An 18818-nucleotide genomic window follows, 5' to 3' on the forward strand; every position below is an offset into this window, starting at 1 on the left:
AACAGGTGCAAGGACAGCTCTTCATGTGAATAAAAGATAAAGAAATACTTACGTAGGTGTGGATTTACTGGAGCTGAAAGAGAGAGGAAAAAAAAAAAATTAGCACAAAGGGAAAATCCTAATTAACCAACACAGAGATGACCCTAAATTGCCCACTGATCATTCTTCCCCTTCCTGAGGACCCCGATTACAGGTCCCACATTAACACAGACATCAAAACTGTTTTGCAGCTTCTTGACAAGCCAAAGGCAATGACTTCCATGAGAAAAGCCTCTTCCACTCATTACACGTGCTCCATCATTATCACATGCAGCCTGGGGAATGAGATGCTATAATTAAGCATCAAAGCTAGATTATTGGCACAGACACTGTACGGAAGAGGACAGCTGCACAGCAAAACTTCAGGTGATGCCTTCATGCAGGAATCCAACAAAAGACACAGGAAGGATGTATTCATCCGAAGCGGAGGTTCTGCGTTATGCCTTACTCAATTGTTGGTCTTATCAATGTTTGGGTATTTAAGGTAACAAACTATTCTTCTACTAAATAAACAGTATTATTCTTCAGGTTGTGAATGGATAGCACTTGCATTCTTCCCAGAAATCACAATTTTATTTTTAAGCAGCAGGAAACAAAAGCACAGCAAGTTGGAGAGAAGAGGTTTGATCCCATTAGGCCAAGAGATACAACCAAGCAAGAAGAAAAGAAAAAAAAAGCCAACAAAACGTGCAAGCCTGCTGCATAAATCCTCTTCTAGGGGGAAATGTTTTAAAGACATTCTAGAAGACAAAGAAGGGTGAGGCGTGCCGTCCCAGGGCTGCCAGCATTGCAGCACCCATGCCATTGGATGCTGCTTTCCAGGGCTGTGTTCCTGCGGATGGAGAAGCGACAAAGCAGTTCTGCCCTCCCCTATGCATCCACCTCTGCCCATTCCCTGCCCCACGGCAGGGACAGTTGATGACCACTCCTCCTCTTGGGAGGCATCAAAACCAAATTTCCACCATTGCAAAGAGGTTTTGAGATAACTTTGCTGAAAAATATTATTTCTGTCTCTTCTCTGGCTCTGCGCAAAGCCCTTTGTGACTGAGCATGATGACTGGTGCTGGGCATCCTTGGCACAGGTGATGAAAAGTACTCTTGTTTAACAGTACCTCAGCAAAATTACAAAAAGCTCTAAATTCCTAATTCTTTAATACTGAGGTTCACCTATCAGCCAGAGGATGGAACAGGATGAAAGTCAAACCTTAGTCATGCTTACAGATATCTTAGCCATGGGATGGCTTTATCTTATCCATGAGGGAAGACTGACCTGAACAATGCTAAACATTGGAAATTTGGTCTGAGGGAGAAACGAAAGTCTTCATTTCTGTGCTGCCTATTTGTGGAAGGGTATATTTGAGGATGGGAGACTTAGGAAACAGAGCCCTTCTGCTAGAAGCCCTTACTGCCATTCCCAAGCTGTGTTCAGAGACATGAATCCTGCTTTCTGACCCCAGCCACGGTTTCTACTTAGCATTAACTTCAACCTGAAGCTTTTAAAACAGGTCTAATTTAGTGACTCTGCCATCTGATCTTTCTTCGCTGAAACAAATGAACAGCGACTTGCCCCTGTGCAATTTTAAGAAACTTAGCCATTACATTATATTAGACAACCTCATAGCTTTTACCAACAAATTACCTTTCATTCTCCAAGAAACATTCATTTTGCGAGCTTCTTGAGTGATTGAACTTGGAATTAGCTGAAATTGCTGGAAACTACGTTTAGTGATGCTTGCTTTGTAACTAAACGCACAGGCTTTTATGGAAACTGTCATCAGTGCGTAACCTTGAGTCATGCTACTCAGACTGTTCACACAGCAAAGCAAAAAAGGCTTCTTGCCAAGCTAGCTGCAGTTCAAACTGATGGACAAAAGCAGAAAAGCAAATTGAAGAAGTTAGGCTGAACTTATCTAACGAAATAAACTAGAAGAATAAAATGAAATTGAAAATAAAGCAACCCAGAAAGCTCACTGTCCTTAGTGGTGCACTAAGCTGCCATGTGATGAAGTGTGACAGCTCCAGGGCTCACTGCTGAAAGGTGAGGCTGCTGTGTGCGCAATGTGAGGGCAGCTCATTCAATTAGCCATGAAGATAAACCAATGGATGACTGATGGAGCAATTCCTAAGGCTGAGCTGGGAACATCTGGAAAGGCTTTGTGCCTATGAGCTCACGCTGCTCTGCTCTGCTGGCCTGGCTTAATGCTGGGGAATCTCAGGAGGAGAACCAAGCATCAGGAAGGATGTGAGCTCGGGTAGAGCTGAGGCGGATCATCCCTTAATCTCTCTGCCTTTTCTCCAGTGTGCAGGGAATAAAGCCCACTGGAATTTCAGCTTGTCGGACAACTTCACTTTTCAGTGATCTGTATATGTGCAGGTGATGGCAGAAAAATGTTTGTTCTCAGCGCCTGCCCTTGTGTTACATGTAACTGCATTTATACAGCGATGTCTCCCAGAGATCCTCCTCGATACAGACACTTGTTCAGGAACTTGTACAGGCACTGAGACATTGTGCCCTTCCTTTAAAAACACAGCTGCAAATCGACTGTGAGAAACATAAAACTAGAGGTAAGTATGCTGGGTATTCGGCTGCTCTGTTTTCTACTACTGGAAACTGCTGTCTACATACAACCAGAATCTAAAAGCTTTAATGAGGGATCAGGAGTCCAAACCTCTAAAAGCACTTGGTTTGCATAGTGGAAAGCAGTCTTCATTGTAGATATTGATTCTCTATGCAAGGTTTTCTTTTTCCTCTGCATAACTACTTACAAAACAGCCTCATACTTAATCTGTGTATACTTATAAATCCTATAATTTATGCTCTATGTGATGCCTTTTTTTTCTTGTGGGGCCCAGAAATATAATAGTAATAATAATAAATGGAACAATTACATACACTTCTTCCATACAGGATCTGGGAAGTTCCTAACCTGTATAAGAATCCACAGGCAGGGCCATTAAGTGATTGGCAACCATCATCTACCTACCATGTCACAGAGGGCTGATTCTACATACAATAAATACAATGCTAGGATTTGGGCTTCATTCACAGAAATGAAATTAACTTGCTTGTTTACCACTGGTTAGAAATATTTAACCATAAGTGCATATCTGAAATAGTGTTAATTGGAATAGCTGGAGGACGTTATTGCTTGTTTGCATCACGGAGGCTGACACAGATTTATGTAAAGTGATGGAGATTACATTGAACCTGTTACTAAAAGGCTTATCTGTTTTGTACCAGCCTTCAAAACACTCATTAGTGCTATTTAAACTGCCCTGTTAGTATTTACTTGCCAGACTGTGATCACTAGCAGAGTAACATATGCACCTACCAAAGAATTTGTCAAGTGATGCTTGGCTGTAATTATCAATGTCACTCCTTCTGTGATGATTGTCCTTTTCTCCCACTCCTCCTCTGCATGGAGGAGAAAATAACTCATGGCAGGCAAGGAATTTCCCTATGAAATGTTTCCACCATGCGTAAGGTTTTGATTTGTGGGCTTGGATAGCAAGGAGGTTTTGTCTTGTATGTACGGTTCCAGCTTGGGATGGCAGGGCGTGCTGTAAAGAGCTCATAAATAAGGCTTCTCCTAATTTGGTACTACCGTAGTAGCCTTGTCATTTTGGACATTCGGATGGCTACCAGCAGGTTAGCCCACTGGAAGCTGTTATTTATATATGAGCATTTTCCCCATTAAACTCCAGTTGTGGATTTTAATTAAAAATGCAATGTGCTCTGCAGCAGAACTCAACAAAAACGACTGCACAGGAAGGAGCAACGTGACCTAACTTGAATGATTGGTAAATTAGACACCTCATCTAAGAGTGTCCCTAAAGTCACAGAGAGATATGGGCATGTCTTAAGGGTGAGCCATCCACTGAGAGAAATCTGGAGAAACCTCCTCTCTGGTAAGGCAGCAAACGCAATCCACGCACTAGGAATGTCAAGTTGATTCTCACACACTAATTTGAAAAATCATTTTTGGGCAGCACCAACCCAAGGTTGTCATGCTACAAATGACAACTTTAAGCTGTCAAAATAACTCCTATAGGCCATGGTCTGTCTGTTCCCTACTTGCATGAAGCTGAAGCTCAAGTGTAAAGGAGAATGCACTCATTAAAGGCAAAAGACACTGCTACCATTTTTAGCAACTCTAATTATCACGCATCTGATCTGCTTTTCATGCTGGCTGCATTTCTTTAAAATGGGGTGAAATCTTTTTAATCTGCTTACAAGATGGAAAAACATGTTTTCAGTGGGAATCCTTACCAGCGATACAAACAAAAGCATACATTTTAAACATCAGAATCACAGAATCACCAAGGTTGGAAAAGACCTACAAGATCATCCAGTCCAACCATCCACATATCACCAATAGTTCTCACTAAGCCATGTCCCTCAACACAAAATCCAAACGTTCCTTGAACACCTTCAGGGTGGGTAACTCCCCCACCTCCTTAGGCCCATTCCAGTGCTTGACCACTCTTTCAAAAAAGTAGTATTTCCTGACGTCCAGCCTAACTCTCCCCTGGTGCAGCTTGAAGCCATTCCCTCTAGTCCTATCCTTGGGTTGGAAGGGGCCTCAAGGATCATGAAGCTCCAACCCCCCACCACAGGCAGGGCCACCAACCTCCACATTTCATAGCAGCCCCTAGAAGAGGCCGACCCCCAGCTCACTACAACCTCCCTTCAGGTAGTTACAGAGAGAGTTATAGAGAAAAAAGCTTGTCTGCACTAATAAAGGTGGCAAACACTGGGACAGGGTGCCCAGAGAGGTTGTGGAATCTCCATTCTTGGAGACAGTTAGGACCCAACTGCATGTGGCCCTGGGCAGCCTGCTCTGAGTAGCTTGGATGAGATGATATCCAGCAGCACCTCCAACCTCAGCAACCCAGTGATACTGCAAGGTATTAAACTGTTGTAAGTCCCCAAAAAAGTATTTCTGAAGCAGTGGAGTGAGAAGTGTGGAGTGATGTGGCTGAAGTCCAGTGTGCCTGCAGGGTATCAATCAAAATTGCACACACCTACAGGATGAAACTATATTGAAAATATGAAGATCCAACTGTGGATGGGCTGTTTTTGTGTGTGTGTGTGTGCTTAAGGTCTCAACAAATGTAATGGGGAGAAATCTGTCAAAAATTACCTTCTCCATTTAAGAAACATTCGCATGATGTCTTATTTTCTGGGTAATGTTTATTATTACTTCTACTTCAATTCTGGTCTGCTGCTGTGCATGCTGCTAGCCCATTAGCTGCTTTTCTAAGATTCTAGCATTTCAGACTATAACTATTGGATTCGCACCATAATAATATATGCAGTATCATTATTTTATAGCTGGAGTTATAACACACTTAAAATTAGCCTGGTAATAGCTAGCTGACACTATGGTGCTTGGACAAATGTTGAAATAAAATGTGTATTTGAAGCACACAGAGAGATTCTGGAACCCCACTTCAAAGAGAAGTCATTCTGGGTTTATCCTATCGATTAGCACCTGGCTCACCATTTCTTACACTGTATTTGTTGACACCTGAGTGATGGCACTGAGCACCACTGCAGGAGCATCCTTCCACCTGGGGCACAACATGATGGCTCCATCTCTCCTGGGCAGCTGGATTATGCTTGATGTCCAATCGGCATGTTTGAAATGGGATGTCATTCACATCTGTGCTAATGGCAGATTCTAGCAGAAGAAATTTGCTGTAGTCCAAATATGTCTTTTTATGTTGCATGGGAATGTTTTCTTCGGCAGCTTGGGGTTAGAAATGCAAATTATATGATGTTTCATTAACGGCTCAAACTCGGTGTGGTTGTGAGCCGAGAACTGAGTCAGTTCCTGAGACCTGCCAGAGCACAAACACCACTACAGTGCAGCACTTCACAGAATCACAGAATGGCCAGGGTTGGGAGGGACCTCAAGGATCATGAAGCTCCAAACCCCCACCACAGGCAGGGCCACCAACCTTCACATCTCACAGCAGCCCAGGCTGCCCAGGGCCCCATCCAACCTGGCCTTGAACACCTCCAGGGATGGACGGGGCATCCACAGCCTCTCTGGGCAGCTGTTCCAGCACCTCACCACTCTCACAGCAAACAAATTCCCCTGACATCCAACCTCAATGTGCCCTCCCTCAACTTCAAACCATTTCCCCTTGTCCTGCTGTTCTCTACCCTTTCCAAGAGCTGACTCCCCTCCTGTCTGTAGGCTCCGTTTAGGTACTGAAGGCTGCAATGAGGTCACCCCACAGCCTTCTCTTCTCCAGGCTGAACAAGCCCAGCTCCCTCAGCCTGTCTTCATAGGGGAGGTGCTGCAGCCCCCTGATCACCTTTGTGGCTCCTCTGGACCCTCTCCAAAAGTTCTCTGTCTTTCTTGTATTAGGGAACACAGACACTTCCTTAGTAGACACCTAATGAGGAGCAAAGGTCCAACAGGAATTGCAGCAGAATGACTAATTTCTCCTCATTTGTGCATTCACAGATTCAGTAAACAATTTCTTTTAATTGAGTGTTTGCCAAGATGGGCTCTGAGAAACATACATTTAACAAACACTTTATTCTAACAGGCAAAATTTAAACTTCATTCATCACCACTGATAGCAGATCTGGCATGGAGTGAAACGTGCAAGTATGTTACTCAGAATTTGTACTTGAGGTTGTTTAAAGTAATTTATCTCCTTGCTATTAATAGAGTGCTAAAAACAATTTATGAGGTTGAGTAAGGCATTCTACAAACAATGTAGAAGACATTTACTTTTTTTCCATCTTTGTTTGCTATTTCATATTATTTGATAATGATTTTGGAAAGCAACTGGTGGCCTGCATGTTTCCTTTGGCTCTTCTGCTGTGTGTGATTTCCAGCTCTGGGCTCTCTTAGGTATCAGTACAGCACTACTGACAGCTGGATCCAGCTGGCTGTGACTTGACCCATGTGTCACAGGGCTTCTATCCCATGGAATTAGCAAAGTTTCATGGAAAACTCACACTTCCATGGTTCCATGCTTAAAAATATCTTCCTCCGGCACACACTTCCCTTTCTCAACTATAAAAAACTTCCTACTCAGCACATCTGCTTCCCATGGTAAACTGCACAATGATGTCTTCAACAGAGCTGCCTTCTCTCTAAGGTGTGTCGTGTCCACTCACTGCAATTTTCACAGGCAAGAAATAAAAAAGTTAACTCAGTTATTCTTTACATTAATACCTCAGGAAGGTATTTTGAGTTCTTTTCAGAGCTCTAGGAGTTAATTCTTGGTAATGCTTGGTAATAAGACTGAACGGAAGGATGTAGAAAAACTCTCTTTCTGGTCAAGTGGACGAATCCTTGTCATGGCAAACTTTTGGAGGAATATATAGAATCATCCTTTCTCACTTGCATATGATTAGGAATAGTCAGGGTTATTTTGATCACTCATAATTAAACAGAAACTTCTCAAAGCATCCTGATTCTGACAAAAAAAGTGATGACAACAAAATACTGTTTTAACAGCTCCATAATATTACTTGGGAGGGCAGCGAGTTTTGAACAAAACTTCACAAAACAAGAATTCAAGATAAGAATTAACTCTTGGAAACAAAGATAACATTGATTTATGAAGATTAAGCCATGAAGATAACATCAATTTGTTGTATTTTTACCCTTACAACACAGAAATTGCTCTGGTTTGGGCAGCTCATTGCTGGACTGATAGTTAATTCACATCATGCAGCATAAAACAACCGTAGCCCATACAACAGACCCAGTTGTGCAGAAGGTGCCACAATGTATTTCTTTGGACTCCAAGGTCTTACCACTATACTTGATGACCCGAATAGTGGAGTCCCCTTCTCCAAATCTGGTGATGGGTGTCAGACGGACTTCGTACGCCTCTGGCTTGATCAGCTCAGTTAGATTGTAGGTAATTAATTCTCCCTTTTGAATATTTCCATTCACTGTAATTTCTTGTTCCCACCAACGCTGCTGTCCAGCCTAAAAGAAAAGGAAGAATGCAAATGTCAGAGCTTTTAGGGCAGATACTGTCTTCACCTCAGGAGTGAAGGGGAGCAGATACAAACCTGTGTTGGGCCATGAGTTCCCTTAAAAAAAATGTTTGATTTCAGTTTATTTCATCACCTCCTGGAGGCTGACCTGTCTTAGAGCCCATGCTATCCCCTCATAACTAACAACCCAGGTAAATTGGCTCCCCACATCCAGCAGCCTTCTTCCCTCCATTATTTTCCTCCCTACAGGTGCCCAACCCCTCCCTCTTGCAGGCAATGAGGTTTCACAGCTGTCATTTAGGGTGTCATTTGGAGCTAATGAGAGCATACTGGAGAACTGAGATGCAGTTTGGTTTCCAAGCACTTTTGTTGATGAGTGAGAAAGAAATAGGCTGGCTCTTAATGGCCTTAGTGCACAATTAACAGCAGTTCTTGTAGTTTCCAAGATGGATGGATTTCAGAGAACAATGAAAGTCAATAGGAGCAAACAAGAGGGTGTTTTATTAAGAGAAAAAAAAAAACCAACAACAAAAAAAACAACAAAGCATAGATTTTTGTGCTTTATAGACTGCAGTGTTTTCAACATCAAAATCTATAGTTTCTGTTATATATTTGCTTTACCAAGAAAATAAAAAAAAAATCCAATTAAGAAGGAGACATCATGAGTAGAGAGTGCCACATTGTCCCTACAATGTCTGATAGTTTATAGACAAGCAGAAATTATGTACATTTCAGGCAGCTCAGTGACTTGGCATTGCAATATTACTTGTAGGTACTGGGCTTATTTCAGACTCTACCTCCAGGAAACAAAGGAAAAATCATTAAATAGTTACCATGCTTCCCAAGATAACAGTACAGGTGCAGTACTACTAAAATGAGATGTTCCACTAAGCATACCAGAGTTATGAGTGCACCAAAATTCTCAGTTATTCCATGCAGAGCTTCATGGCTATTGAAAGCAGAGAATGTTTTATTCTAGAACTTCAATTCGTTGATGCAAAAAAAAAAAAGTCGTCCACTGAAATCACTGTAATACTGCACTAAATCACAGAATCACAGAATGGCCTGGGTTGCAAAGGAGCACAATGCTCATCCAGTTCCAACCCCCTGCTGTGTGCAGGTCGCCAACCAGCAGCCCAGGCTGCCCAGAGCCACATCCAGCCTGGCCTTGAATGCCTGCAGGGATGGGGCATCCACAGCCTCCTTGGGCAACCTGTTCCAGTGCCTCACCACCCTCTGGCTGAAAAACCTCCTCCTAATATCTAACCTAAACCTGCCCATCTTAGTTTAAAACCATTCCCCCTTGTCCTATCACTATCCACCTTTGTAAACAGCCGTTCCCCCTCCTGTTTATACGCTCAGTGGTTTTCTCACAGCATGTTTCATGCCTGCAGGTTGGCTGCCAATTGCATTTGTGAATATTGTGCTACAGGTTGTATGAGCTCATGCTTCCTTCTTGCAGCTGCCTGAAGCTGGCCAGCTGTTGCACAAAGGTATTTCTGGATCCTTACAGAAGCCTACTAAAAACATGCTCCCATTACACCCAGCCTTCAAACAACTGGAAAACTGGAACACTTACTTCGGCAAATGCTTTTCATAATTAATCATGCATGTTTCCAGTTTTGATTACTATAAGTAGTCATGAACGTCCATCACATTCAGCTGCTGCTTTGGATTATCACCCTTTTCTTCAATGACCCACAAAAGCAGATGAAGCAACTACAATATTTTACTCATTATCAAAGAAATACTGTTTCATTTTGGTATTATGCACCTGAAGCTGTCCTGGATATTGGTGTTTCTCCATAGGAAGCAACACACATTTTTTAGCTTTGCAATCAACACCAGCTCTAATTCTTATTTTTACCATGGAAACCATGAAAAAACAATCCACAAACATCTCAAAACTGTCTCTGGGTTTGGCATGAAACATCCCCACGCCTGATTTTCCAGCTCAGCTGCTGAACAAATGAAGTGTACTGGTACACCACAGTGCTCAGCTCACAGCCTGCCCTTCCCTGGGCAGAGGGAGCTGCCAGGAGGGCTGCAGCCCCTCCCCAAGTCCCAGGTGAAAGAGCAGTGGTGCCCAGGGCTGGGCAGTAATGAAATATTAACACCCAACACTGTTGAAAACGAGCGTGGAGCTCATCAGCTTGCCAATGTGAGCAGCTAGTACCAAAATGAAGCAGAACTCCTTTTCATTTGAGACACTAAGGACCTATCAATATGGAGCTGGAGAGCTATGCAACCAGCTAGGGAAACACAGATTTTCTATCCCAGGGTCCCAGCCAGCCTGGCCTCGAGCATCTCCAAGTTCCAGATTCATGCTTCAAAGGGAGAACGCACAAGAAAACGTCACTGTAAAGCTTCAGCCCTTGTGCCAATGTGTGTGTCTGGAGCTTTAAATTTAGGGAGAACCAAGGTTTGGTGGAAAGAGCATTTATTAACAACCTGTAATTAATTCAGCAGAGCATACCCACGTTCAGTCAATCCGGAGCACAGTGGGCTTCACAGGGACTCTTCACTTCTCTCCATTACCTTAGAATATCTGGAGATCCTTGTTCCCTAACACTAACAGAAAAGCAAAATGCCTTTCCCTGACATCAGAGGAAGGGAAAAAAGTAGAAGTGTTACAGCATTTTATCACAGCAGGCTGAAACCATCTCCTCTGAGCTGTCAGTGAAAGCGCATTTATTCCCTATCTCCTGTTGCAAAATCAGCCAACATGATGTGAGCAACGAGACCCGAACACATAGATTTCCTGAGAAATTAATCCAATGGGATGATTAAATATTGATTGCCCATACGCACAATTATGCTTATAAAAAATAAACACATTTGTAGTCCATTGTACTTGGCCTATTGATTTCAGCCATAAATTTCTTCATTGACTCAAAAAGTCAGACAAGAATCTCTTTAATTAATGACAACAGAATGCCACGTATATTAATCTACTGCAGACTCCTAAAAAAAACCTGTGGCAGTCTTTAAAGTGACTTCTTTGCAATTTATAACCACGACAACAATTGATTTTCCTTAAGAAAAGAGTATTCTTTAGCAGTTACATCTATAAAACAGCATGGGGAAATACTTGGGCCATAGGCAAATCTTTCTCCTATCTGCACAGTGCAGTGGGAGCACGTCTGTGCAATGCCCGCCTCATTGCTGCTGCGCAACTGCAGTGGTTGCTCCTCTCTAATAAGTTTACCCAGCGATGTGATCAGAGCTCTCTCATTTTCAACACAAGCCTTATCAGGTAGGTGGCAACAATGTCAGCTTCATTTCAAAGGCTAGTTACGGCCCTGAAATGACTCGCAGTGACAAATACCTATAATTCAGGCAAAAATAACAAGGCCAGCTGCAATGCATGCTCTGCCACGCTCATCATCAGTTTATTTTGCACGCTGCATCATGTAATATTGCTATTGATGACATCTCTTCTTTCACAGTTTCACACGCAGTCGCTGGAAGCATCAAGGCACTGCATTTGTTTTTGCACTCAACCTATGCCTGCTCCCTGCTCCCTGCACACAGGACAAAGCAAGGGCAGCACCACTGAGTCTCAGTGCCACGGATCTAACTGCCACCCCACAAGAATCTATCAGAAGAAGCCTTCTTTACACGACTTTCCATTCCCACTCTATATACCTCTTGCCATCCGTTTCATTTACTTGGTGTTAGCAGCTTTGTGTAATTGGTTTTATGTGGGACATGGAAAATTATCACCCTCCTTTTCCTTCTTTTAAGCAACTAGCAGTCTCTGAGTTGCCATTAAATAGGAACTCGGCGTCCAAAGATGCAGAACGCTTTTATGGGCAACAAAACTGATGGATGAGTGGTCAGGATGCCAGAAACAGCTGTCCACGATCCAAAACTATAGGCTGATATTTGCAGGGGAAACAAATGGGAACAATTTAAGGAGAGATGGCACAAGAGATCTGGAAGCTACATGAAACACCAATTAAGTTCTCTTTAATTACTACCATATTTGAAGTTTCAAAGACAAGTTAACCTGGGAAATGGGAGATGTTGTTTCATCAGAGGAAAAGCAAAACACAGCACAAATAGCTACAAAACGTGTTAACTACACTGCCTTCTGTTTTAATATTTTTTTTCCCCATACAAATGAATGATAATGAAAACATCTTTTAAAATCTGAATTAGGACACTTCAGTCCACTGGCTACACAACCTGCAATGTAGGCTATTCATCCCTGGAAGGTCTTTCTCAGCATTTCTTTGCTTTTGATAACCTTATATGCAGGGACAAAGAGAAAACTCTCTATTTGCAATTGGTACAGCCTTCTTTAATAAGAAAGGTGATAAAATTTATCTCTATTCACTTGCTTTATGACAAAGCAAATCTGTACCAGTACAAGGATTGGTACAGGAACTTGCTAGGGCATGGACACAAAATTATACACACCGTTTTGCAGCCAGTGTCAATGCAGCCTCCAAGAGAATCCACCTTTCCAAGCACATAATGCTTGTTCCAGGCAGATAATACTCTCTCGTGTGTAGAAACTGAGCAGTATTCACAGTTAGTTTGAATGCAGTTCGAAAACATACAAAACATACAGGAAATTCAACATGTAGGGCTTCATGGTCTTTTAGCACAAAACTCTGATTTTTTCTCTGCTCCTAACGTGACACAATAACATGGCTCTATGACTGCTGATTTATTCCATGACCTTCAGATTTACCCTGTTATTGAAGTCTGTGTTTAATGGAAGCAACTACCACTGCAATGGCTGCCTCTGAAGACTGACCAGAGACAGCATGGGGTGCCTTGAGATACAAACACCAAAATCAAGGTCACTAATTCCAAAGCCAAATCCAAAGCTGAAACACATGAATGTCATTATTCTCCTGAGAGCTATTAATGAGATGCAAAAATGCTCCTTGTATGCAGACAATGTCTTGGCAGTCTTCAGCACCTTCAGAAGCAACTGGAGGGTGACCGAAACCATTGAGTCACCATAGTGAAAGACACCCAAGGTTACACTCATGCTCTGGTTCAAGTGCTGAGTGGGACAGTTACAAATGATGGGCTGTGTGCAACAGTGACTGAGAAATGGAAATTCCTTCATGCATCCAGTCACAGTGACAAAAGGGCCTCATGGGCTGCACCCAACACTGGCTGTATTCTCCACTGATGATGCAGGACTAGAAATGGTTTACTCTCAGACTACAGCACTCCAGTGTCACCCTTCCTTCCATGCAGATGAGTGGTTCTGCTCCAGCCATGGGGAGGATCAAAGCTCAGCTGAGCAGTGCAGTAAATCTCATGTGTTCTGATGGTGTATAAAGCAACAAAGCTGGTAAAAGGGCTAGAAGGTATGCCAACATTGGGTTGTTCAGTGTGGAGAAAATTAAGCCAAGAAGCAACTTTTCCCTTCCCTTCCCTTCCCTTCCCTTCCCTTCCCTTCCCTTCCCTTCCCTTCCCTTCCCTTCCCTTCCCTTCCCTTCCCTTCCCTTCCCTTCCCTTCCCTTCCCTTCCCTTCCCTTCCCTTCCCTTCCCTTCCTTTCCCTTCCCTCCCCTTCCCTCCTCTTCTCCTTTTTCCACTTCCACTCCACTCCACTCCATTCTATTCCACCCCATTCTATTCCACCCCATTCCATCCCACCCCATTCCACCCCACCCCACCCCATCCCATCCCATCCCACCCCACCCCACCCCATCCCATTCCTATTCTATGAAAAGAAATTAATACCAACTGTTTGCCCAGGCTATTGTTTTCCCTACTGTTTCAGAATGGCAGCGTTACATGACTGCACACGTTAAGGACTCTCCTGGGGACACCAATAAATGCACTGCGTCTCTCTCATGTACAGGATCTATCTTCCATGCCCTTAGAGTAAAGGCAGAATTTCACAGTTTAATGAAAAGAGCTGAAGCACCTGTAGACTGGGAGCAGGCTGCATCATTTTGCTCTCAGCAAAAGGTCACAACGTGGACTTCCCTACTGTTTGGGCTCAGATCAGTCATAACCCTGAATGTGATGCACTGCATTCAAATATATCTTTCTCTTAAAGACTAAAATGTGACGTAAACCAGCAGAATCCATGTTAAGACTTCAGAACTGGCTAAGTTCCAGATGAATTCACACAACTCTTCAGGATTAAACAAGAGCTGCCCTGTTCCTTGCCCCAGTTGCACAGGCTTCCCTGCTCCTTCGCTACTGCCAGACATCTCCTAAACAAGACTTTCAATTTTTAATCCCTATTTTGCTATGCATTCACAAAAGGTGGGTTCATTACTAAACCTTGGTAAGGATGGTTTTAAGAGAAAGTTTTCTCATTTCAACGACAGAGCAAACCTGAGGTTTATATGCTAGAAAGCTGCTGCCCACTCAGCAAAGTTTAGGGCATGGTGAGCTGGGCACTGCCAGGAGTGCAACTGCCAGCAGCACTGCCATGGGTCTGCATGCAGAGCACTGATGTGGATCTGCATGCAAAGCATTGATGTGGATCTGCATGCAAGGCATTGATGTGGATCTGCATGTAAGGCACTGATGTGGATCTGCATGCAAGGCATTGATGTGGATCTGCATGCAAAGCATTGATGTGGATCTGCATGCAAGGCATTGATGTGGATCTGCATGCAAAGCATTGATGTGGATCTGCATGCAAGGCATTGATGTGGATCTGCATGTAAGACACTGATGTGGATCTGCATGCAAGGCATTGATGTGGATCTGCATGCAAAGCATTGATGTGGATCTGCATGCAAGGCATTGATGTGGATCTGCATGCAAAGCACTGACGTGGGTCAGCATGTTTGTTAAACGCAGACGTGGCTCTGCATGTCAAGCAGCAGCTTCATCTGCAGGATACAACCCATTGTTTTCATCAGGGCAACAAGAGGTAAAGTTATCAAAGTGGCATCAACCTAGGTTTAAATTAAACACTTTACACCTTCATAACAACAACGACACTCCCATGATCAGGAAAGTATCCCAAAAGAAAAAGTGCTATTTCAGTGCAGACGCCTGAGCTGAGCTCACTCAATGCTACAACCTACCATGAGCAGACCTTGAACAGCATGCAGGGAGCTCCCGTCACTACTGGACTGCTTCATTTCTTGTGATTTCCAAAAGGTATTTATGAACTTTTTTTTTTAAAATGAGAACAACTACACAGTAACAAATCAATGAATGAAGCTGCAATTGGGATGATAAACTCAACCTGTGCTGGAGCTTTGCTGTACAGCGAACGCAGAGAACGAGCTTTGTAAATGAACTGGAAAACCAAGACTGCATTTTAAGCAACCTACGTGAGTCTCTGCACAAATAGATCAAGGAGTAATAATGCAAGGAGATAAGTGCATGCTGCCAACGTGCATTTCTGAGGAAAGTGAACGTGCTGATATTGCTTGAGTTTTTAAGCAAGATTTTTTTTTTTTTTGCCAAAACATAACAGCTCAACTGTCAGATGTGAGTGTTACAACAAAGCATCTCTTAAATACTTAAGACAATCACTGCATGAGAGGAAAGGAAATAGTCTCTAGATTTTTAATGAAGTTCACAAAATGGAACTTTGATGTTTTAAATCAGCTCCAAAACACAAATGCACTGCAGTAGGGCGCTGACTTGCTTATGGAATGGCAATACAGCTTGTATTCAATTTAAACATATATATGTTTCAGAGGAAAAAAAGATTCTCCAGCAGCAAAAGAAGGGATGTAGCAGTTGTCTTCAGGGACAGATCGCTCATCCCAGCTTGTAATTTCTGTAATGCACATTCTTTGAGCAGAGCATGCACTCGGTATAAACACAGCTAATATGCAGTGATTTCACTACTCATCTAAGGGCGAGCACAGTCTAAAGAATTGCCCATTTAATCACCGTTTTTCAGAAATGTCTTTTAACATCTCTTTTCTCCAAATTGGAAATGAAATTTGCACAGGGCTTTTATAAATAAAGAAATCCTTTCTGGCCTCGGTTGTACCAACAGAAACAATACATCACAGCCAATGGGTTTGAGTCCGGTGCTGGGGCCACTCCTGTACCAGCAGCACCTGATGGGGTGAAGTCTCAGCTTTGATGACTGGGAAACTGGCAATTAATCTCATTTTGAGCTCTGTGGTGCTCATTTTGTAAATGTGCTCATTAACAGCCTCACCTCTGTCCCTGGAAAGGTGATGGAACAGCTTGTGCTGGATACCATCTCCAGACAACTGGGAGAAAAGGAGGTTATCAGGAGTAGTCAGCATGGGTTCACCAAGGGGAGGTCGTGCTCGACCAACTTGGTGGCCTTCTATGATGCTATCACATGCTGGGTGGATGGGGGAAGAGCGGTAGATGTAATCTACCTTGATTTTAGAAAGGCATTTGATACTGTCTCCCACGACATCCTTATAACAAAGCTGAGGAAGTGTGGGATAGATGAGTGGACAGTGAGGTGGGTTGAGAACTGGCTGACTGGCAGAGCGCAGAGGGTCGTCGTTGGTGGTGCAGAGTCTGGCTGGAGACCTGTAACCAGTGGTGTCCCCCAGGGGTCTGTGCTGGGTCCGGTCTTGTTCAACATCTTCATCAATGACCTTGATGAGGGGATAGTGGCCACCCTCAGCAAGTTTGCTGATGATCCGAAGTTGGGAGGATTGGCTGACACGCCTGAAGGCTGTGCTGCCATTCAGCGAGACCTGGACAGGCTGGAGAGCTGGGCAGTAAGAAACCGGATGAGGTTCAACAAAAGCAAGTGTAGGGTCTTACACCTAGGGAGGAATAATTGCATGCACCAATACAGGCTGGGGGATGAGCTGCTGGAGAGGAGCTCTGCAGAGAGGGACCTGGGCATCCTGGTGGACGACAGGTTGGCCATGAGCCAGCAGTGTGCCCTCGTGGCCAAAAAGGCCAATGGCATTCTGGGGTGCATTAAGAAGAGCGTGTCCAGCAGGCCGAGGGAGGTGATCCTCCCCCTCTACTCTGCCCTGGTAAGGCCTCATCTGGAGTACTGTGTCCAGTTCTGGGCTCCCCAGTACAAAAAAGACAGGGATCTCTTGGAAAGAGTCCAGCAGAGGGCCACAAAGATGGTGAAGGGCCTGGAGCATCTCCCCTGTGAAGAAAGGCTAAGTGAACTGGGTCTGTTTAGCCTTGAGAAAAGAAGACTGAGAGGGGACCTGATCCAGGTTTACAAATATCTGAGGTGTGGCAGCCATAGCGGTGAGGCCAGTCTCTTTTCAGTGGTACGTGGAGACAGGACGAGGGGAAACGGACATAAGCTGCAGCACAGGAAGTTTCGCACGAATGCGTGTAAGAACTTCTTCACGGTGAGGTGACGGAGCACTGGAACAGGCTGCCCAGGGAGGTTGTGGAGTCTCCTTCTCTGGAGAGTCTCTTCTCTGTGCGACCTGGTGTAGGGAACCTGCTTTGGCAGGGGGATTGGTCTCGATGATCTCTAGAGGTCCCTTCCAACCCCTACAATTCTGTGATTCTGTGATTCTGTGAACAGTGCTGGGGAAAACATAGGCAGACCTCAAACAGGTTTAACTGCTTCTGTTCATATGCTGCCTTTATGTGTGGTCATATATGCAACCTGATTGACGTTTGAAGCCTGTCAGCCTGTCAGAAGACAGACGTTCTTCTCACAACACCAGAATTGCTCATTCCAGTGCAGAAGGAAATGTTAAAGGACACTCAGCTTTCTTGGCCATCCAAGAGCACTTCCATTTGCTAGCAAAGACCAGAAATCTTGTGAGGCCTCATCTGCATCCAGGCCTGGGGCCCCCAGCGCAAGAAAGACATAGAGCTCTTGGAACGAGTCCAGAGGAGGACCACTAAGATGGTCAGAGGGTCAGAGGTTGAAGGAACTGGGCTTGTTTAGCTTGGAGAAGAAAAGGCTCCTGGGAGACCTCATTGAGGCCTTCCAATACTTGAAGGGAGTGGATAAACAGGAGGGGGAATGGCTGTTTGTGAGGGTGGGTGGTGATAGGACAAGGGGAATGGTTTTAAAGTGAGGCAGGGGAGGTTTAGGTTGGATATGAGGAGGAAGTTTTTCAGCCAGAGGGTGGTGAGGCACTGGAACAGGTTGCCCAAGGAGGCTGTGGATGCCCCATCCCTGCAGGCATTCAAGGCCAGGCTGGATGTGGCTCTGGGCAGCCTGGGCTGCTGGTTGGCGACCTGCACATAGCAGGGGGTTGGAACTGGATGAGCATTGTGCTCCTTTGCAACCCAGGCCATTCTAGGATTCTGTGGTTTTATGATTCTATGATTTAAATATTCAGCACTTGGCCAACTGGAAAAAAAGCAGTAAGTGTGCTTTTTTTCTCTGTGAAGTGGAAGCAGGAGGGCAGAATAGGGAACACGGTGCAGGAAAGCCCAGCATGAGGTCTGGGAATCTGCAGGTGGTGACATGGGACACCCAGATCTCAGGCTGTTGATGCAGACCTGGGGAAGCACCTTTAAGAGTAAATCGCAATGCTGCCTTAAATATGCAGAGGTGAAAACACCTTTCTCAGAGCAAGCTCTACAAGCAGGGTGTATTCTTGTCCCTTATCTGTGTTTGTTTCCTAAACTTATCTCACAAAAAAGCTCTGCCAACAAGTTCATGGCATGAAGTCTATTTGATGAAAAATGGACTGCTGAGATGTGTCCTACGGATACAGGAAGAATGCAGCTTCTCTGTCCTTGGAAATAGTCTTGGATGTGGGAGAGAAAAAACTAGAACATCTAATGAGTAGCTGAGGGAGCAGGGGTGGGTCAGTCTGGAATGAGGAGGCTCAGAGGAGACCTCATTGCTCTCTACAGCTCCCTGACAGGAGGTTGTGGTGAGGTGGGGGTCGGCCTCTGCTCCCAGGATAA

The 18818-nt window shown here is 44.2% G+C and overlaps 1 protein-coding gene across 3 annotated transcripts in view; it reads right to left on the minus strand.

Annotated features, from left to right (window-relative positions):
* The window catches only part of MDGA2 (MAM domain containing glycosylphosphatidylinositol anchor 2), a 315342-nt gene that overhangs the window by 18446 nt on the left and 278078 nt on the right, over window positions 1-18818 (minus strand). For all 3 annotated transcript variants that reach the window (XR_014883814.1, XR_014883813.1, XM_085225899.1), the window contains exons 11-12: window positions 7829-8006; window positions 53-73 (exon numbers count right to left, since the gene is read on the minus strand). Coding sequence is in view for 1 of the 3 variants with exons in the window: in XM_085225899.1 (XP_085082025.1) it covers window positions 53-73; window positions 7829-8006 (199 nt within the window). In the remaining 2 variants the exon portion in view is untranslated. The remainder of the gene's footprint in view (window positions 1-52; window positions 74-7828; window positions 8007-18818) is intronic.

This window comes from Meleagris gallopavo, chromosome 5 (assembly GCF_905368555.1).
Source record: "Meleagris gallopavo chromosome 5, MGAL_WU_HG_1.1, whole genome shotgun sequence".
In the NCBI taxonomy this organism is placed as follows: domain Eukaryota; kingdom Metazoa; phylum Chordata; class Aves; order Galliformes; family Phasianidae; genus Meleagris; species Meleagris gallopavo.